The 16,044-nt window shown below is 48.4% G+C and overlaps 1 protein-coding gene across 5 annotated transcripts in view; it reads right to left on the reverse strand.

Moving 5' to 3' along the window:
- The window catches only part of USP47 (ubiquitin specific peptidase 47), a 172,948-nt gene that overhangs the window by 111,596 nt on the left and 45,308 nt on the right, over positions 1 to 16,044 (reverse strand). For 3 of the 5 annotated variants that reach the window (XM_075927892.1, XM_075927891.1, XM_075927890.1), the window contains one exon: positions 13,630 to 13,726. The exons of 1 other annotated variant lie outside the window; for it this stretch is intronic. In XM_075927892.1, coding sequence (XP_075784007.1) covers positions 13,630 to 13,726 — 97 coding nt within the window. Of the gene's footprint in view, positions 1 to 2,338; positions 2,509 to 13,629; positions 13,727 to 16,044 lie in introns of those variants that run through there. One more of the 5 variants, XM_075927893.1, reaches the window with a different exon arrangement.

The raw sequence follows: 16,044 nt of genomic DNA on the forward strand, positions 1-16,044 counted from the left end.
CCATATGGCCTAAAATTTGAAGGCATGTGTGAACAGTTGTAAAGGGAGGATGAAGTACAGTGTCTATGATAAGAGCATATAGCTTGAAACTGATACAGAGAAAGAGAGGCCCGGGTTGCCACCGCAATTACAAATGATACATATTAGAGGAATATGATCACACCCTGCCTTCTGAGGAACGCAATCTCCACTGCCTGAATCTTGGAAAATACACGTGGTGTTGTGGACAGTCCAAAGGGAAGGACTTGATACTGATGGTGGTTGCTGTTTACCGTAGACCTGAGAAGCCTCCTGTGGGAAGGGTGAAAGGTTACATGGAAGTATGCATGGCGAAGGTTAACAGCTGAGAACCTCCCCCTCGTCCAATGCAGGTATGATGGTTCCTAAAGTCACCATCCTGAATTTATAGTTATGAACGATACTGGTTGAGTTTCCTGAGATCTAAAATGATCTCCAGCCTCCCGTCTTCTTGGAAATAAGGAAACAGTTTGAATAAAACCCTCTCCTGTAGGATTCAGGAGAACCTGCTCTATGGCCCCCAAGCTGAGTAGTTTTTGTATGTCTGCTTGTAGAGAGGGGTTGGGGAGGGGACACAGAAGTGAAGAGGATTTTATAGCCCATTTTGATGTCTCAAGGACCTACTGGTCTATAGTAATTAAGGCCCACTGATGGTAAAAAGGGCCTCAGGTGGCGGTGGACTATGTACAAAGTTTGCATCTCTTAGACCCTCGATTACACCTTCAGACTCCGGTTTTGCTACCACCGGTTGAAGGGCAGTTGAGCAGTGTTCCCTCTAAGCTGCATAGTAGCACAGCTTCACAGGTGACTGATCAGCCCTGCATAGTCAGAGGCTCAGAGCTCCACGCACAGAGTTGACTGACTGAGCGGGGCTGATTAATCTCCAGTGAAGCTGTGCTACCCTGCAGCTTTGTAGGAACACTGGTGCTGAGCCCTTCTCCTATTAAGTCATTGTCTGGACTTCTGGTTGAATGGCTTCTGTGGGTGCCTCTGGTAGGAGCCATCTTGAGATCTCTGATAAGGAGTGTACCTTCTTCTCTTGTTAGGCAATGTGTACATGCCTAATGTCCAGAGGGTGGTGCAAGAGTCCTTCACTGAGCGAAGGACCTCATCCGTTTTTGCAGCAAGAGCTGATTCTTGTCAAAAGGAAGGTCCTCTACCTTTGTTTACAACTCGCATGGGATTCCGGATGATTGTAGCCATGAGAAGTGTGAAGCAAAATGACTGCCATTGCTATCACTCTGGCTACCGTGTCTGCTACATCCATTGACACCTGTAAAGCCATTCAGGCAATTGATTGACCCTCCTTTGTAACGACTGGAGTTGCAGTCTCTTTAGTTCAGGAAAAAGATTTAAGAGCTCCTGCAGCCTGGTATAGTTTGCATGACTGTAATTAGCAAAAAGGGCAGTATAATTTGAAATGTGAAATTGCAGAGGGGTGGAGGAGTATACTTTCCTCCCAAAAAAGTCCAGTTGCTTATGCTCTTTGTCTTGGGGCACACATTTGAATTGTGGTTGTCTGGAATAGTGGTGGAAAGAATTGACCACCAATGAATTCAACTGCAGGTAGGAGAAAAGAAAATCCATCTCCTTAGCCGGGACAAAATATTTTCTATTCACCCTGTGGTTAGTGAGTGGTAGGGAGAAGGTAGAGGCTGGTGTCTGCCATATGGTTTCAGCTGGCTCCATAAGGGCTTTGTCAACTGGCAGGGTTATTTTGGAAGAGGTGGTGGGCTGTAAAATTTTAAGCAATTTATGCTGTTTCTCTTGTACTTCCTGCAGCACGATATCTTGGGATTGTGCTACCCTTTTGAATGTTTCAGGTCATCTGCAGGGAGAGAGGAAGACGGGAAAACAGCTTCATTTGGAGACAAAGACTGTGGTACTGGAGAGTGGCTATCAATCCAATTGGAGTAAGTCATCCTCCTCGTCCGTGGGATCTACTTGGGTAGTCACCAAAGGTGACCATGGAGGGTGGGCCAGTGATGATTATGTGGTAGTAGGAGAAGACTGCATTGTTGTGTGCGCTGGGGTCGCTGCTGACTCCCCTCATGATTGGTGCCAGTGGGAGGAGTGAGTACAGTACTGGTTCCACAGTCCCCAGGGAGGCCATTAGGGTTATTGCTGCAGTGGCTAAGGCCACAGTTGGCTAAACCAGGGGTTCTATGGAGGATGAGGTGATGGCTGGTGCCTAGTTGAGCACCAAGATGCTACTGAACAGGTTGGTGATGAGTGTTGGGAGGAGAATCTGCTCCCATGGCCAGTGTTAAGTCCTATGCCTGGAGAAGATAACATGAGTGAAAAAGAAGAAGTTACTCACCTTGGCACAGTAATGATGGTTCTTCGAGATGAGTGTCCCCATGGGTGCGCCACTGTAGGTGTTGGACTTTCAATAGCTGTCAGCAAGACTGCACATGAGCATTCAACATCTCACGCTATTCACATCCTTTGCTCACCGCGTGCGGTCCGGCTCCCGCCAGTTCCTCTCACCGCTTGGTTACCTGCGACGAGAAAGACAGAACCAAGGCTCTGGAATGGGGAGGAGGCGGGAGGTGGAGCACCCACAGGAACACACATCTCGAAGAACCATCATTACTGTACCAAGGTGAGGAGCTACTTCTTCTTTTAGTGGTGTCCCCATGGGTGCTCCACTGTAGGGGACTACATGGCAGTACTCAGAATGCGATCCCGAGTCAAGGTTTATCAGTAACAGTACTGCGGAAGCCAAAATGGAATTAGAGGCCAAGTGTTGTACAATATAGCATTACATGACCATGTAGCAGCTCGACAGATATCATGCAACGGGACCCCTCATATGAAGGCCATTGATGTAGCCGTTGCTTTCGTAAAGTGGGCTTTTGGTTGGGGTTGAAGAAATTTGTTACAAATGGAATAGCAAGTAGTGATGCATGTTACTATGAGTCTCGTTGAGCTGATAAGGTTTTGCCTTTGGATCGGTCTGTCATTGATACTATTAAGTGGTCTGTTTCTGTCAATGTAAAAGATAATTGCTCAACATACGTTAAGTGTATGGAGGAAAGCTTCTCGTGAAGAGGCATGAGGTTTCAGGCAGAACAAGGGAAGTACAATTGGTTCGTTGATATGGAACTTGGAACAAACTTTGGGAATAAAGGCAGAATGGGCCCATAATATCACCAAATAGTTGGTGAACAACATAAATGGTGGTGTTTCCATCAGAGCTGACAGCTCACTAACTGTGTGTGCAGATGTAATCACCAATAGAAAAACCAATTTCACAGTGAACATGTGGAGAGATATCGTGGCCAATGGCTCGAAGGGGGAATACATTAGGGTATCCAACACGAAGTCCAAGTTCCAAGAGGGTGGTGGCAGTCTACTTGGGGGATTGACAAATATCAATCCTTTTATAAATCTTTTAGTGATTGGGTGAGCAAACACCAACACCCCCTCTACAGAATGATGGAAAGCACTGACTGCTGCTAAATGCACTTTCAAAGAAGAAACAGAAAGGCCCATTTGTTCCAGCTGAAAGATGTAATTGAGGATCTGGTGTAGGAGTGAGGCATATGGGTCAATCTGGTTATAGGTGCACCAGACCACAAATCTCCTCCACTTAGCTAGGTAAGTCATTTGGGTAAACTCCCTTCTACTATGCACTAAGACCACTTTTAGTTGCTCTGAACAGAGATCTTCAGATGCTTTGAACCAGCTAGGAGCCATGCTGTTAAATGTAGGGTCTCTGGTCTCAGATGAAAGAGAGCTGCGGTTCTGAAAGAGCAGGTCTGGTGGGGGTGGGGGTGGGGCGCAGAGGAGAGAAGACAATAAGATGGTTGTAAGGACATTCGGCGCAGGAATGGGTACCACGGTTGTCTCGCCCATGCCAGAGTTATGAGAATTACTCGTCCTGAATCTGTGTTCATTTTCTCTAGAACTCTGCATATGAGCAGTCGGGGGAAAGGCGTAGAGAGTAGGGTGTCTTCCAGCTGATCGGGAATGAGTCCCCCAGCAATCCCTTCCCAATGCCTGCCCTGGAACAATAGTGGTGACATTTTGAGTTGTCGTAGGTGGCAAATAGGTCTATTTGCGGAGATCCCCAGAAGCAGAAGATGCACTGAAGTATGTCTGTGCGAATCTCCCACTCGTGAGGAAAATGTCTGCTCAGCAAGTCTGCAACAGGATTTTTGGTGCCTGATAAGTAAGATGCTATTAAGGTGATGTCATTTTGAATACATCAGTTACATAATAGGACTGCTTCTGCACAGAGCGACTGGGAGCGTGCTCCCTGTTGATTCATGTAATACATCACTGCGATGCTGTCTATCAATATTCTGATGGTTGTCCCAGTTATGTGGATACGGAAGTGTCTGCATGCATGGAAGACTGTGCTGAGCTCGAGAAGATTTATGTGACAAGCCGATTCTGTTGTTGACCACTTGCCCTGAACTGTCATGCCATTCATATGGGTGCCCCAGCTGGTGAGGGAGGCATCTGTAGTCAACTGATTCAATGGTTGAAGTCAGTGGAAAGGGACACCCGCCATGCGATTGTTTGGTCTGGTCCACCACAGTAGGGATCTCCGAACACAGGTCGGAGGAGCTACAGTCTTGTGAATGCTGTGTTTTGTTGGGATATGCCAATGCTGAAGGCAGCGAAAATGTAGTCTTGCGTGCTCAACCACGAACATGGTGGCAGCCATGTGCCCCATCAATTGTAGATAAGTGAGCACCGACACAGTAGGGGCATGCCTCAGAATGGTAATTAGATCTTGTATTGCCTGGATTTGTTCAACAGGTAAGTATTCCCATGCCGTGATAAAATCAAGTTGCGCCCCTATGAAATGTATGGTCTGCGTCAGCTCCACTGTGGACTTCTGCTTGTTGATAAGGCAAAGGGAATTGGTGACTATATGGAATGTCTCTTCCTATGATCGACCTTTTATGAGACAGTCATCGAAATAAGGGAATATCATGAAGTGTCTGCAATGCAAATAAAAGTTTGAGGCCTTTGGAGGGCACAAAATATTTATCATCAGCCCACTTACTAATTGGCACCACAGAGGTCGGGATCCGTGGCCTCCATGATTGCTCCATCCAGTGCTTTTTTGTGACGGTACTGCCTGGTACGCAGTACCAGCACCTCCAGTCAGAGCTCAACAACTTTTCCCCTGGAGTACCGGCACCTTTTAAAAAAAAAAAAAGCAAGCAAGCGCTGGCTCCATCAATGTGAAGAGCGATTTTTGATCATTGTTAAGGGTGCAGGTTCTTCAACAGGTGATATTGACTTTCCACAACTCACTTAAAGAGCTCCTGAAATTGTTTCAGGTCATCTGGCAGAGACATATCCACCAGAAAAACAGCTTCATCAGGGAGGATGAGGACTGGTCCATTGGTGGTGCATCTGGTTGCTGATCCTCCACCTTGGACAAGTGACCATCCTCCAGCTCAATGTTGGGCCTAGGTAGTAGGGCTTTGTGGAGGTAGAGTTGCCTGGTATTCTTGCTGTGATTTGACCGAAGCACTTTGGTAGATAGGAGAGTGACAAAAGCATGGAATCCGCCTATATGAATGGGATTGGTAATAGTGGCAAGAAGAACAACATGGCCTATGATAACGCTCATAATAATGATCAAACCGACTCTGTGATGACCATCTAGATCAGGGGTGTCCAAACTTTTTTCAAAGAGCCAGATTTGAAGAAGTGAACATGCGTGAGGGCCGTCCCCGCACTCTCAGCCCCAAGGCGGAGGGCCCGCGGGGTCGGAGGCGGGCGGAGAGCGCAGGGCACGCCGGCCTCACGGCGGCCCGGGCGCAGGGCGAACCCGCAGCCGAGCGAGGGAGCGGGGCTGCGGACGTGCCCCACAGGGCAGGCTCTAGGACCGCGGAGGCCAAGGGCGGCGGCGGCGCGGCCGGAAGCGGCGCGCTGGGCGCTCCAGTTCAAAAGAGCGCCGGGGAGCCAGGAGAGGGGGAGGAAGCGGGGGCCATATTAAATCGGAACACGGGCCGCAATTAGCCCGCGGGCCGGACTTTGGACATGCCTGATCTAGAGGATATGATGCTGCCGTGCCACCTGTAATATACTGAATGAGAAGATCGCACAGGTGAACGAGGAAAGTATGGGAAGCACACCTTGAGGAAGGTGATGGAGAAATGGAACGATATCTGTAATAGTGTCTCCCATGGTCTCGCAGCGGTTCTCAATACAGAGATAGAGGACTCCATTGAGGGGAGTAAGGAATGTTGCTGAGCCAGCATCGATATTTACTGTGTGTGGGAGAATGATGTGTCAGCAGCGAGGGAAACGGTTCTGGAGAAGAGGTCAGAGAAGGAGAAATAAGGCTTTGACGATTGCATGTCTTATCAGTGGCTTTCCTTTGTGTTGATGCTGTGCCACTCCGTGCAGTTATTTGCTGCGCTGCTGTGTCAACATCGTCCGGTGCCAATGTCTGCGGTGCCGGTGGTGCTGATGCCTGCGGTGCCAACACTGGCACTGAGCAACCCAGCGCCGCCAATGGTAGCGGCATCATTGGTACTGAGAACAACTCGGAAGGCCTGCTAGCCTGAGTCTCCGATGCCACTGCTGATCTCGGTGCCGGTGGTGCATGATGGTCAGTGGCAGGGTTATCACTTTTTTAGGTTTCGTGTTCACAAATGCTTTAGAGGTCACAGGGACCATGCCGGACGTGCCAAGTTTATCCCCTCTGCTGATTCTGCTGGTCGGGTTGGCGGGTAGGGCGCGAGTGCGAGACACCCTTATCTTTTTCACAGTGGCCACCCTCGGAGAAGAAGCTCTGCACTTCTCTGCCCAAGTCTGACCTCAACATTGGGGTGAGGTCCGTGGGTTGAAGCACTTTATCAAACAGAATCAACTTGAGGCGCATCTCTGTCCCCTGGTAGTTAATTTAGAACAGCGGGTGCACTTGTGGCACACGTGTCTCACCCAAACAATGAATACAGGCCGCATGGCCGTCAGAGGCTAGCGCAGCCTCATGGCAAAGAGAGCATTTTTTAAAACCTGGTGAACCAGGCATTGTGAAGCCTGCCTGCAATACTCCCTCACAGCTTAGAGCTAAGTATCGTCTCTTTTGTTGTTTTGTTTCTTTTTTTTCCTTCTTAGGTGGCAAAAAGCTGCAGAACAATCAAAAAGTCTTTTTTTTTAAAACTAGACAAAACTCTAAAAACAGTAACTATTTGGAGCATATAATTAGTCACAGGAAAAACTGACTAGACAAAGAGAAGAGAGGAGCTCCGTCTGCAATCGAGGACGGTTGACGGGAACTGGCGGGAGCCAGATGAGCAAAAGGCGCAAACAGTGAGATGCTGAATGTGCATGCACAGTCCAGCTGAATACAGCTATTCAAAGTCTCTGGTCTGCGGCACCAGGACGAGCCAGACACCTACAGTGGAACACCCATGGGGACACCACTCGAAGAAAAGATGTTCTCAGAAGAACGACGGTGTGGGCTAGTCTCCTTAATTGTGGGGAGGGAGTGAAACATTTACTGGCACCAGTGGTGATGGGGCTGGTGGCTGTAGTGTTCAGCACTGCGTCTATCTTCTGGGTTGTAGGCTTTGAGCCCTTTGGTGCTGGTATGTGGTGGGAAGCAGAAGACTCTGCCGGTGCTGCAGTGTCCATTAGTGCAGGTGGCAGCAGCATATCCACTTTAGTCGATGCCAGGTGAGAGCCAGTGTCAGACAATGATGTGGAGCTAGTTTTCCTCTTTCCTCTGTGCCGGAGATGGATTGCACTGGTGAACACGTGGCAGACTATGTCAACAGCATGGCAAGGTCCATGCTGGAGAAGCCCGGGGCCTATGGGAATCCCATGGAGGAGGAGAATTGGCTCTTTTCTGCAGAGTCTAAAGGCACTGCTGTCTCTGACTCTTGCAGCTGAAGGGATTTCTCCCACAGCAAGTTCTTGAGCCTCATTTCCTGGTCTTTTCTCACCCTGGTGCTCATACTCTGGCAATGTTGGCATTCTGCGCCACATGGCCCTCGCCCAGGCCTTTTATGCAGGAGGCATGCCTGTTTGAAACAGGTAGAGGGGCTCTGCATGAGTCATTTTTTTAATGCCAGGGGAACCCAGTATGGTAAAGAGAACTGGGGTGCACAAAGCTTGGAGAAAACAAGAAAACACACAGAGTGTGGTTTGTTTGTGTGGTTTTTTTTTTTTTTTTTTTTTAAGAAAAGCTAGGGCTGACAAACTACTCACTAATTTTTTCCTCTTTTTTCAGTCAGAAAAGCACTGCTCTGAAACTCTGTCTTCTGCCAAGGACAGCAGAAAAGGAACAGAGGGGACCCACGCATCATGCAACTAACAGAAAAAAACAGCACAAGATGGTGACATGCACAACACGGGAAGGCACTGGTAGGCTAAAAATCCTCGATTGCTGGCATGAGGATGCACCGACACCTGAATGGAACATCCACTCAAAGGAACCACCTTAAGTGACATCAGTGAAAGGGGGAAGGAAGCCAGCAGCTCAAACAGGGGAACAGTGAGCCTTGCAAGAACCAGGTTAGATCCCATTGAAAAGGAGGAGCTGGGGCCTACAGAAATAACCTTTCCAAGCACAGCAGAAAGAAGGCATGAAATGGTGCGAGAAAAACTGAGTGCCGTTGTTTCGGCACATAGAAGGCAGAAATTGTAGCCAAATGAACTTTGACCAAGGCGAGCATGAGAAGCTCATGTTTCAAGTGTAAGAGATAGTTGAGGATCAACTGTAGCTATAATCCCTTACTGGGACACTCAGGCTGAGAACTGCTTCCACTTCGCCATGTAGGTCAATCTGGTTGAAGGGTTTCTGCTTTCAAGGACAGGCTGCACTTCCACTGGCTCAACCATGGAGCAGACGCGTCATGAGGTGAATGGCCGAAAGTCCAGGTGAAGATGACAACTTGCTCCTGGGACAAAAGGTCCAGCTACACTGCAACAGGCAAGGAGCCTGCGGCAGGAAGCTCATGAGGGTGCCAAATTAGTGCTGGCACAGCCATGCTGGTATGATTAGCTGTGTTGCAAACAGATTCATTTGGGGATAGCTCCAGTCTCAAGAGCATGAGGTTTACGGCTGGATGGAAAGACCACTCGTGATGAGATGATTCTCTGCTCAGATGATCTGCAACTATGTTGCATGCTCTGGCAAGGTGGCGTGCCTCCAGTGAGATATGGAGGACAAGTCATACAGTTGGATTGCTTCCTCCCAGAACAATATCAAGCAGACTACTCCCTGCCTTTTGATGTAAACATGGATGTTGTATTGTCTATGAGACTACAGACCACTGGTGCCACACAAGTGAGGAAAACACACATCTGACCACCCTGTGCTCTGACGTACATGTGGAGGGTTTTCTTGTTCCGGGACCACTGATCTTAAGTTTGGAGTGATGTGACAAGTTCCCCACCCCTGGTCTGAGGCATCAGAAACCAATTACACCGAGTGCTGGGCCTGCTAAATGAGACACCAGTGAGGAGATTGTGTGGTTCCATCCACCATGATAGAGAGAGGAGGCTGTGCAGTGGCACCACAACTACCCGGTCAAGGGAGTGCCATGCTGGGCAGTACACTGATGCCAGCCAAAGCTGAAATGGACACACCTTGGCCCTACCAAAGGCACTACAGTGAATGCATGCCCCCATGCCGCTGAGGACGCACAGGCTCTCATGACTGTCAAAGGGGCAAGGGACAGCTGCCAAACTTAGTCACGCAGTGCCTTAAACATGTCTCAAGGGAGGGACATTTTGACTACAGTAGAGTCATGTACCACCCCAATGAACACGATTCTTTGTGTGGCACTAATGACTTTCCACTGATGACTATGACACGTGGGGAGGAGAAGAGCAATGTCTTGGTGGACCTTTGGTTGTGAACAGCCCTTGACATTCTGGCAGGGAAATACCTGAGTTATCTAAGGATCCAAGTAAGTTGCTACCACCGACATGCACTTTGTGAATACTCTGGGTGCTATGGCTAAGCCAAAGGAGAGCACTGCAAATGGATAGTGGTTGCATCTTACCTCCATCTGGCTTTGGGGATTTAAAAAATTATCAAAAGTAAAAACCCTGTTTGTGGAACCAGGCAGGCACCTCCTCCACTGCTCCCAGATGGAGCAACTCCACAAGAAGTTACTTGTGAGAAGGATCCTTGAAGAGGGATGGGGAAGTAGGGTGGAAAGGGGGTAAGAGATCAGCTGGAGTGTATAGCCATCCTGCACCAGGGAAAAGACACAATGGTCTGACAATCTCAGGCTGGGAAAAAGGGGTGGAGATGGGAAGCAAAGAGATGGGGAGGATCCGAAAAGTCTGCTAGGGTCGCCCTTGGGCGCACCCTCAAAAGGCATACTTGCCAGAGGGCTTCAGCTGGCTTGAAGAGGAATGAGAATTTGACTGTGGTTGACGACCCTGCCTTTTGCAGAAAAGCTTTGAGTGCCCCTGCAGCAGGTCCTGTTGGGTGTGTTACATCTTGGGTTGAGCGGGCTGGGGCTCAAACTTTTTCCACTCCGGTCATGGCATGTAGAGCCCCAAAAAGTTTTTAGGATAATGCAGGAGTACTTGAGCCTATGCAAATTGGTATCTGTGTTTCAGAAACAGCCATGCAATCTAAAGAGAGGCCCTGGATAGAATTCTGGGCCTCCAGTGACACAACAGAAGTACTCAAACAGCGCTCCTCATGGAGATTTTAGAAGCATGGACAGTGCTGCCAAGTCTGTTGTGTTTGATACAGCCTACAGAGCCACATTCACTATGACAGTGCCCCTGTCCAACAGCACTTTAAAGTCCTTCTCGGATGCTTCAGAGAGTAAAGCCTCAAACTTGGCCTGGACTGCCACAAGCTGAGGTCCTATCAGGTGAACAGGGCCGAATGGTTTGCCACAGAGTTGAAAACTGGAAGAAAAATATATTTTTCTTCAAACAAGTCAAGACTTCTGAAATCCTTATTCTTTGGTGTGGGGGTGATTTGACCTTCCAACTCCCTGGGGGTAGAATCAGTGACCCACAAGGAGCAGCGTGGCAGGTGGGTATATAAGTAGTCATGGCCCTTGGCAGGTACAAGGTTCTTCCCCTTATCTATATCTCCTCTCTCAAAGAGGGTTTGCCAGAGCACCTTGGCAATCTTGGCCCCCCTTCATGCAGGTGCCTCCTCTCCCAGGAACTCAATGAGGGAGTCAGAGACCTCCTGGACTTCCTCTGCTTGGAGAAGGAAGTTTGTTGCTATGCTCTTGAGGAAGTCCTCGTGGGTTTTTGTATCATCAGGAGCAACCATAGGAGGTGGGGCTACAATGGCCACATGTGAGGAGGAAGATGAAGCTTGCTCCCCCTCCCCCCAAGTCCTCTTCCAAGGACAGCAGATGGTCCCCTTACCCCTTCTTCCAACTGCGGGGTGAGATGCCCACTTGCCTCCGGTGCCTGGACCCAGCTTATGGAGGGTGCCAAGGAAAGCCCCATCTAAGGGTATTGCCACTGTGGCTGAGGCCAAGGGGTGCATTGGGAAGGCCACCTGTGGTACCAGGTTGTACAGTTCTGGGCATGGTGCCAAGGGTTGCACTAGGGACGCTGAGGCTGAGATGGCACCTGCTGAGTGGACACTAGTGGAGGCCCCGTGACATGGAGCATGTAATATAGTCTCTTCAGTGCTGAAATCATGGTGCTGACGATGATCTCAATGACTGAGTAAGGGGCTGGAGCATGTGGTATGCGGGCTCCTACAATCCTTTGAGGGATTGCATCAAGAAGGAGATCTCTGGTGCAGAGATGTGGGTCTGTGGATCTGAACCCATACAAGCAGGTACAAGGACCAGAGCTACTTGGTGCTGGTGAGTAGCAGCAGCGGGGGGAGCGGTGCTGTGGAGAAGGCGAGTAGGGCATAGTGAAGCGAGAGCCGTATGAGGAGCCAGTCTCACAACCGTGCCACTGTAGCCATTGAGTGAGTGTCTTGAAGGCCTGCACACGAACTTAAGGAGTGCTGGAAACTAAGCATGTCACTGTGGCAAGTTCCGCATCGATATGATGGGACAAGGGGCATACCGATGAGTGACAGCATCAGGCGGCAACCAAATTGTAAAGGGCAGTTTCCCCCTGGGCCTGGCTGGCCCTACCAATGACAGTACCAGCATGTTAAGTACATCCTGCGTCACTTGGAAGGCCTACAGCATGGATGGGGTCTGCACATCATCAGCAGGCAGCAGAGATTGGGCTAGGCTGGGCTGGTCAGACTGTACTGAAATCCTGTCCTTGGAGCACTCTGTGGGATGGTCCCCCTTCTTGGCCTTCTCCTTTCAAGACATGGGAGAGCTGTCCTTGGCAGCCTTCTTAGGCTTCCTAGGTTGTGTCTTCAAGTATGCCCAGGGCTCGGCATCAAAACTGAGTGAGGCTCTTGCGGAACTAAGGAAAACTCCATAAGCAGCACCTCTAGTGAAATGCTCCTCTTTTTTATTATCGTGGGGTGGAAAGAGCTGCAAATCTTACATTTTTGACTAACTGATAATTACTCTCTCCCAAATGGGAAACTACTTACAATTGAATAGAGGGAATGACTAACACTACAGCTAAGGCTGGAGCAGTGTGTTCCAAGCACCGTCACTAGTGGCAAAAAGGAACAGAGGAAGGAGGGGCTCTAGGAGCATCCTATATAGCACAGCATGTGTGCGCCACTCCAGGGGACGCTGAGCCCAGTCACCTACAGGTACTGCTGAGGAAAAATTTTCCAGCACCAGTGCATGTGGCAAGCACACACAACCCCTATGTTGAATGGACCTGAGCAAGCACTTGACAAACCCATTTTGCAAAGATCATATGAATGACAACTATCATTTATGCTTAGGACCCATCTATCCTATGGGGAAAAACTAGACATTAGACTTAGGCACATTGATTTGGATGTAGGTGTACAAGACATTTAGACAACACCTACTACTTTTCTCTAACAGGTTTACAAATTAATTTAAGTGACAGATTCTTGTGTTGCTCTAACTTGCTCAGAATTTCGAAGTGATTTTAGGGCTTCCTGGAATAGCCTGAGGTATTTGTTCTTAAGCATGTGATTTTGCTCAAGTTATTGGAAGAAAGATGACTTTTTTTTTAACCTAACAATGTAGAAGTTCTCGGACACAGATTTCTTCTTGACCCACATTCCACAGTTATGGGCCAGTTGCCAAGAAAGCTTACTCCCAGGCACAAAAGTCACTACTTAAGAGACAGAGCTTTTATTTATAAGTAAGGTTATTGTAAATTTGTTGTTAGCTTTAAGAGCATGGGGAAGTTGCAACAAGTGTGATCAGAGAACAGCTGTAGGTTCGGCTAGTGACTAAAACTTCTAAGTAGCCAGATAACTAAGTCTGATCTAGAATATAAAGAGGAAAAGATAAAGAAAATAAATGTGTTCTTGAGACAAGATCATTCTTTGTTCTTCTCACAAGCCGTGCTCCTTATGTTTACCCATCTTGGAAATAAATGCACCCCATCACCCGAAACTGTGACCTCAGTTTAGACATTTTCATTTCAAAGTAGGAGAGCTAACATGAAAGAAATATATATGCCATGGCAGCATATCTGTGGCAAAATAAAAGACTATTACATTAGTTTTCTAAATAGGTCAACATTAAGACACAATCTTGTTTCTATGAAAAAAATACTTACTTGTATAATGCATTTCTAAATTCAGGAGTCATGAAAAGTGTTTGCAATAAGCTGTTCAAATAGCAAGTCATTGCTTGATTTACTAACCCCACATAACCTAAAAAAACATACAAATAAGAGTTTGAGTTGGAAACACAAAACAGTATCCACACCTACCAAAAGAAAGCTAATATGCAACTGACAAGAAAGAATGATTACAGAACCAATATTACCTCAAATACAAGTACTCATTAAAACAATACACATTTCACTATAAAAAAGTGAAGACATGGCAAGGGTAGAGATCCAAGAGTGTAGTGATTTAAAGGTCATACTTATCAGTTACTGAAACAGCTACACGGTGTAGCTCCCGGAGAGCCACCAGTCACCCCATGTTGCTGCCTCTATATCAAGAGGCAGTACTACATGGCAAGAATCGGCTCCCTAAGAGCAGGGTGGCATGCAAGAACCAGCTGCTGCCCGTGTAACTGCTGAAAATTTCACCAGGTATACAGTTCATTAATTTCACACATTTTAACATCCCTAGGCAAGAATTCTTGTGCTAATTATTATGAAGTCTGGGACAGCACTGAAGATGTATAGTAAAAACATTTTTGCATTCAATTTCCCAAAATTTCCTTGTACCAATGACATTGTAAAATGTTAAAGTAAATGTTCAAGTTTTACTAGATACTACTATAACCTACAGTTCGAAAAATTTGTAACAAGAATAATTTACACTTGAGACGAGGGGGATAGGAGGGGAGATCTACAATTTGGTGTGATTAAAAGCAAAATAGCAAATTTAACAGTCATTTAACAGTAATCAATCATTCCCTCAGACATCATCTGAAAGAGAAGGTTACTCACTTTAATGGTAACTGATGTTCTTCGAGATGAGTGTCCCCATTGGTGCTCCACATTAGGTTGGTGCGCCATGACCAAGCCTTAGATTGGAGATATTAGAGCAGCATCCCTGCGGCTACGCATGCACACACTTAGGGTATTTCACACTACAGCGCTAATTCGAACTAACTAAGCTAATTCGAACTAACGCATCTAGAACTAAAAACTAGTTCGAATTAGCGTTTTGCTAATTAAGTGGACATTAAGTGGACCCTGAACCAGGCTTAAGGATGGCTGGAAGCAGTGCCGGCAGGGCATCAGAGGAGGACTTAGAGCATGGAGATGCTGTCTCAGGCTAGCCGAGGGCTGTGCTTAAAGTGTCCCGACCCCCACCCCGGAGAGACAGTTCTCAGGGTTCCCCGCTTGCAAAGCAGTCCTGGCTTGGATTGCCCAGAGTACCTACACTGAGCACATCACAACACTTGGCCATCAGACCGGCTGCACTTGCCGCAGGCTGCCATCTGGGGAGAGAAGGCAATTGGGGGGCTGCAGGAGAGCTTCCACCCCCAGAAGCCAGCAGAGCCAGCCCAGTCCTCCCCATCGGGGGCGCGTACCTCATTCTTCCCTCACCTCCTTCCACTTACCCTTCCCTAGCCCCTCTTCTTGATGTACAAAATAAAGGACAATTGTGTTCAAAAATGGAATCTGTCTTTATTGAACAAAACTGGGGGAGACTGGGAAAAGGAGGTGGGAGAGGGGAAGAGAGAGGCTGGGAGAGGGGAGGGCAACTAAAATGATCAGGGGTTGGGAACAGGTCCCATATGAAGAGAGGCTAAAGAGACTGGGACTTCTCAGCTTAGGAAAGAGGAGAAGGAAGGGGGACAGGATAGAGGTCTCTAAAAGCAGGAGTTGGGTGGAGACGGTGCATACAGAAAAGTTCTTCATTAGTTCCCATAAAGAAGGACTAGAGGACACCAAAGGAAAGGAATGGGTAGCAGGCTTCAAACTAGTAACAGAAAGTTGTTCTTCACAAAGCAAAGAGTCAACCTGTGGAACTCCTTGCTGCAGGAGGCTGTGAAGGCTACAACTAGAACAGAGTTTAAAGGGAAGTGAGAGCAAGTCATGGAGGTTGGGTCCATGGAGTGGTATTAGCCAGGAGGTAGGAGTGGTGTCCCTGCCCAAGGTTTGTGGAAGGCTGGAGAGGGATAGCACGAGACAAATGGCTTGGTCACTGTCTTCGGTCCATCCCCTCCAGGGTTCCCTAGGGTTGGCCACTGTCGGCAGACAGGCTACTGGGCTAGATGGACCTTTGGTCTGACCCAGGACGGCCATTGTAAGCTCAGGGCTCAGGGTCGGGGGTCTCAGTGGATCACCTTGATTTTCATGCACACCTGCTCCTGGATGGCCAGGCTGGCAGCTCTCCTGCCCTAGCCGGCCACTTTCCTGTGCCTAGTGCGGAGCTCGTGGACGTGGTCCACGATGTCCGCACTAGCCCAGGCGGGTGCCCGCCTCTTGCGGTCCCGGGCAAGCTCCCGGGTGCCTCCAGCCTGGTCCCGGGAAGAGGGGGAGGGCTGGGGGGCATCGGGTGGG

This window comes from Pelodiscus sinensis, chromosome 4 (genome assembly GCF_049634645.1).
Source record: "Pelodiscus sinensis isolate JC-2024 chromosome 4, ASM4963464v1, whole genome shotgun sequence".
NCBI lineage: Eukaryota > Metazoa > Chordata > Testudines > Trionychidae > Pelodiscus > Pelodiscus sinensis.